The sequence below is a fragment of the Halictus rubicundus genome, unplaced genomic scaffold, assembly GCF_050948215.1.
Source record: "Halictus rubicundus isolate RS-2024b unplaced genomic scaffold, iyHalRubi1_principal scaffold0178, whole genome shotgun sequence".
Lineage (NCBI taxonomy): Eukaryota > Metazoa > Arthropoda > Insecta > Hymenoptera > Halictidae > Halictus > Halictus rubicundus.
This window is the reverse complement of record NW_027488719.1, coordinates 64,151-68,546: the sequence shown is the minus strand read 5'-3', so window position 1 is coordinate 68,546 and position 4,396 is coordinate 64,151. Positions and strand designations below refer to the sequence as shown.

At 45.5% G+C, this 4,396-nt stretch overlaps 1 protein-coding gene across 1 annotated transcript; it reads left to right on the top strand.

The window, feature by feature from the left end:
- Positions 1 to 240: 240 nt before the first annotated feature.
- On the top strand, positions 241 to 4,011 carry LOC143363947 (uncharacterized). Its single transcript, XM_076804474.1, has one exon. It carries the CDS (start codon positions 241 to 243, stop codon positions 4,009 to 4,011), a length of 3,771 nt encoding a protein of 1,256 aa, XP_076660589.1.
- The last annotated feature ends 385 nt before the right edge of the window (positions 4,012 to 4,396 follow it).

The following is a 4,396-nucleotide window of genomic DNA, read 5'->3' as shown; positions in this document are numbered from 1 at the left end:
TCGCATGATACCTGCTACGGGGGCAGGTGCAAAAAATGCAACGAGCCGCACAATACGCGACTGCATCGGGAGCGTAAACACGAACGGTCAAATCCCGAAACAAACGCAGAAACCACACAGACCAACGAATCCTGACTTACTACGCGCTTCGACGTTACACACCAATTAAATAATCAGATCACCTCACTAATTACAGACGGATCAACTCACGGTTTAATGGCTACAGCCACAGTCAACGCAATGGATCTAGACAAAAACCCTGTCGAGTGCAGAACTTTGCTGGATACCTGTTCAAACGCGAATTTCATCACCGAAAGTTTGGTCAAAAAATTAAGATTACCAACGCGCGAACAAAGTGTAACGATCGAGGCGCTAAATGAGTTAAACACGGTAACGAATCGGCTTGTCAAGGCGAAGATAGTTTCGAGACAAAATAACTTCAACCGCACATTGGAATTCTTTGTGATACCACGAATCGCGGGCCAATTGCCCGATTGTCAAATCGATCGCACAAGGGTACAAATACCACACAACATAAAATTAGCCGATCCTCACTTCCACAAACCGGCACCAGTCGACATGCTGATCGGTACGGGACCGACACTCTCGTGCTTCAGCATCGGTCAAATTAATTTATCTACTCGGAATGATTCTGACCTAGTTTTACAAAAATCACAGTTTGGTTGGATCATCGGGGGGAGTGCACCGACCACTTCCCGCAAAAATTCGCGCACAACCTTGTTTAACAACGCCGAGTTCGATCTAAAGAAATTTTGGGAAGTCGAGGAAGGGCCACAGCATTCTCACCTCACACCGGAGGAGGAAGCCTGTGAATCCCATTTTAAACGCACTGTTTCACGTACCGCAACAGGGAGATACGTCGTCGCGCTCCCTTTTAACGAGAAAAAAGCAATTCTAGGCGAAACTTATACGCGCGCATTGAAACGATTTCATTCCCTCGAAAGGCGATTCGTTACCAATCCGGAATTGCAGGCGGAATACGCGAAGGTATTAAACGAATACCTAGAGTTAGGACATCTAACTCAAACAGAATCACCTGCAAATTCAGAGGGATTCTACCTACCGCATCACGCCGTCATCAAACCCTCCAGCTCAACCACAAAGGTTCGAGTTGTATTCGATGGATCGGCAAAATCAAGTTCGGGAGTGTCACTTAATGACGCGCTTTTGACCGGTCCTACAATACAGGACGATATCTTCGGTCTGTTATTACGCTTCCGAATGCATCCGTTTGTGCTTACCGGCGATATCGAGAAAATGTACCGGCAATTTCTCGTCCGAGAAGAAGACAGACCGTACCAAAGAATTCTTTGGCGAAACGCGCAAAACGAAATTTCAACCTTTCAACTAAACACAGTCACATTTGGTCTGTCTTCCGCGCCTTATCTAGCCACACGATGTCTGCAGCAACTTGCAGACGATGAATCGCAAAATTATAAAGCGGCATCCGAAGTCATTAAAAGGGACATCTATGTGGATGATCTCTTGACCGGTGCCGCCACATACCGCGACGCCATCAAATTACGCGATCAAATCATCAGTTTGTTAAACAAAGGGGAACTAAACATCCGTCAGTGGGTCTCGAATGATCCACAATTGTTATCCGGTCTTACAGATGACCAGATACACCCAAAATTCTTCGGGGACGCGACCGTCAAAACTTTGGGAGTAGCCTGGGATCCGCGCAACGACACTATTCACTACTCAGTCAACATAAATTCGCCAAACTCACCTACGAAACGCGCAATTCTGTCGACTATCGCAAAAATATTCGACCCCTTGGGTCTTCTCGGTCCAGTAACCGTCACAGCGAAAATTATCATGCAACGCCTGTGGCAATTAAAGATTGACTGGGACGAATCGCTGCCCATGAATATACAAAACGAGTGGCAAAACTATCGCAACAATCTCAAATTATTGGAAAAGGTCAAATTCAACAGACATATAACGCAACGCTCCGTAAAGAGCATCGAATTACATGGATTTTGCGATGCTAGTGAACGCGCTTACGGAGCTAGTATTTACATTCGCACCATCAACCAGTCCGGAAAAATCAAAACGCAGCTGCTTTGCGCAAAATCTAGAGTCGCGCCGTTAAAAACCATCAGTCTAGCTCGTCTTGAGCTCTGCGGAGCGAACCTACTCGCGACATTGTATTGCTCAGTGCGGGAATCCCTCACGCACACCATATCCAAAACAACGTTCTGGACCGATTCAACTATCGTTCTGCATTGGTTAGCCAAATCGCCTAGCACCTTGAAAACCTTCGTGGCGAATCGCGTCGCGGAAATACAAGGCAAAACGCGCATAAAGAATTGGCGACATGTTCGCACTTCCGATAATCCCGCGGATTTATTGTCACGCGGCATCACGGCCAAGGAATTAATCGACAATAGTTTTTGGCAATTCGGTCCGGATTGGCTCGGACTCGACGAATCAGTTTGGCCAGAATCGCGCTTTGAATCTCCCAAGGAAATTCCCGAATTACGCAAAGTCACTTGTTTTGCTTCGTCCGTCATAAACGCCAATGAAATCTTACAGAGATTTTCCTGTATCAAGCGTCTGCGTAGGGTAATCGCCTATTGTCTACGGTTTACAAATAGAAATCGCTGTATCGGACCGCTTTCGGTAGAGGAAATACACCTCGCAAATGAAAGAATTCTCACGTTAATTCAACAACATTCATTTTCGGAGGAAATACACGCACTGAAAACTGGAAGCGAATTACCATCCAAAAGCAAATTGCTTTGTTTGAGTCCCTTTCTCGATGAGAAAGGCATATTACGCGTCGGAGGTCGTCTCCAAAATTCCAAATTCTCATACCAAACGAAACATCCGATACTCTTGCCAAAAAACAATAGCGTCACTAATCTCATCATTCATAACGCACACATCGAACATCATCATTCGGGTCTGACATCCACATTGTACAATGTCAGACAACAATATTGGCCGATCGATGGAAAAAACACAACACGCAAAATATTGCGAAATTGCGTGAAGTGTTTCCGCGTTAATCCACCTACGACAAGATACACAATGGGTAATTTACCAGCAGACAGAGTCACCGAAACTCGACCATTCACCAACATCGGGGTGGATTACTGCGGCCCATTTTTTATTAAGGAACGAAAATTTCGTAATCGCGCAAAAATAAAGGTCTACGTTGCCGTTTTTATATGTTTCTCCACTAAGGCCATACACCTCGAGGTGGTTAGCGATATGACCACCGAAGCCTTCGTCGCTGCATTAAAACGTTTTATCGCGCGCCGCGGAATATGCAAAAACATATATTCCGACAATGGTACCAATTTCGTCGGTGCCAATAATGACTTGACCGAGCTCTCCAGAGTCCTGCGCGAGGACAAAAGAGTTCGTCGATTTCTTGAGGACAAAGAGATCTCGTGGCACTTCATGCCAGCTTTGTCGCCACATTTCGGCGGGCTCTGGGAGGCTGCGGTCAAGTCATTTAAACATCATCTGAAACGCGTAGTCGGCGATGAACTTTTCACCTATGAGCAATTCGCAACATTTGTGACGGAAATCGAGGCAATCCTTAATTCCCGCCCGTTGACTCCACTCTCGTCCGATCCCAACGATCCACAAGCTCTCACTCCCGGCCATTTTTTGATTGGTTCCGCAATGACAAGCTTACCCGAGGTCAATTTCAACGAGACCTCCAGCAATCGGTTGTCCAAATGGCAACACATCCAGAAGGTGAAACACGACTTCTGGATCAGGTGGTCCAAAGAATACATAAACCACCTGAATGTACGCGCAAAATGGACCAAAGGATCCCACGAGATGAACAAGGGAACCATCGTCATCTTGAAGGACGATCACCTTCCACCATCCCATTGGAGTCTCGGACGCATCGTGGAAGTTCATCCGGGCCAAGATGACATCATTCGCGCAGTTACCGTCAAGACAGTAAACAGCTTGTGCAAACGTAATGTTAAGAAACTCGCGCCTCTTCCCATCGAGACCTAATTCTGTCACCTTATCGCGTTCTATTCTTCATATAATTAATTTGCGTAAGTTATATTTTTGTTACTATCGATATAGTTATATTCGCGTTGACTTCATTATGTTTATTTTTTTGTGGGTGTTCTTTTTTTTATATGTATATATCTATATATAGTCCTAGTATATTACGTTTCGATTACTTCGCGCTTATTTTACCGGGCAATTCCGTTCCTGCCATTATAATTTCAAATCGCGCATACTTTCGCTATTGAATGACAGTGCCATTCAACGGGGGGAGCATGTTCGATCCCTTGCAGACAAAAGTACCGTGAATCCTCGCATTTCCGGCCGTAACGCAAGCGAGGATGTTACAGCTGCACGGAGCATGCTCTTTCACCCAAAAAATACA

What these genes read in the sequence shown, in the direction of transcription:
- LOC143363947 (XM_076804474.1), top strand. Translation starts at nt 241, where the DNA reads ATGGATCTAGACAAAAACCCTGTCGAGTGCAGAACTTTGCTGGATACC.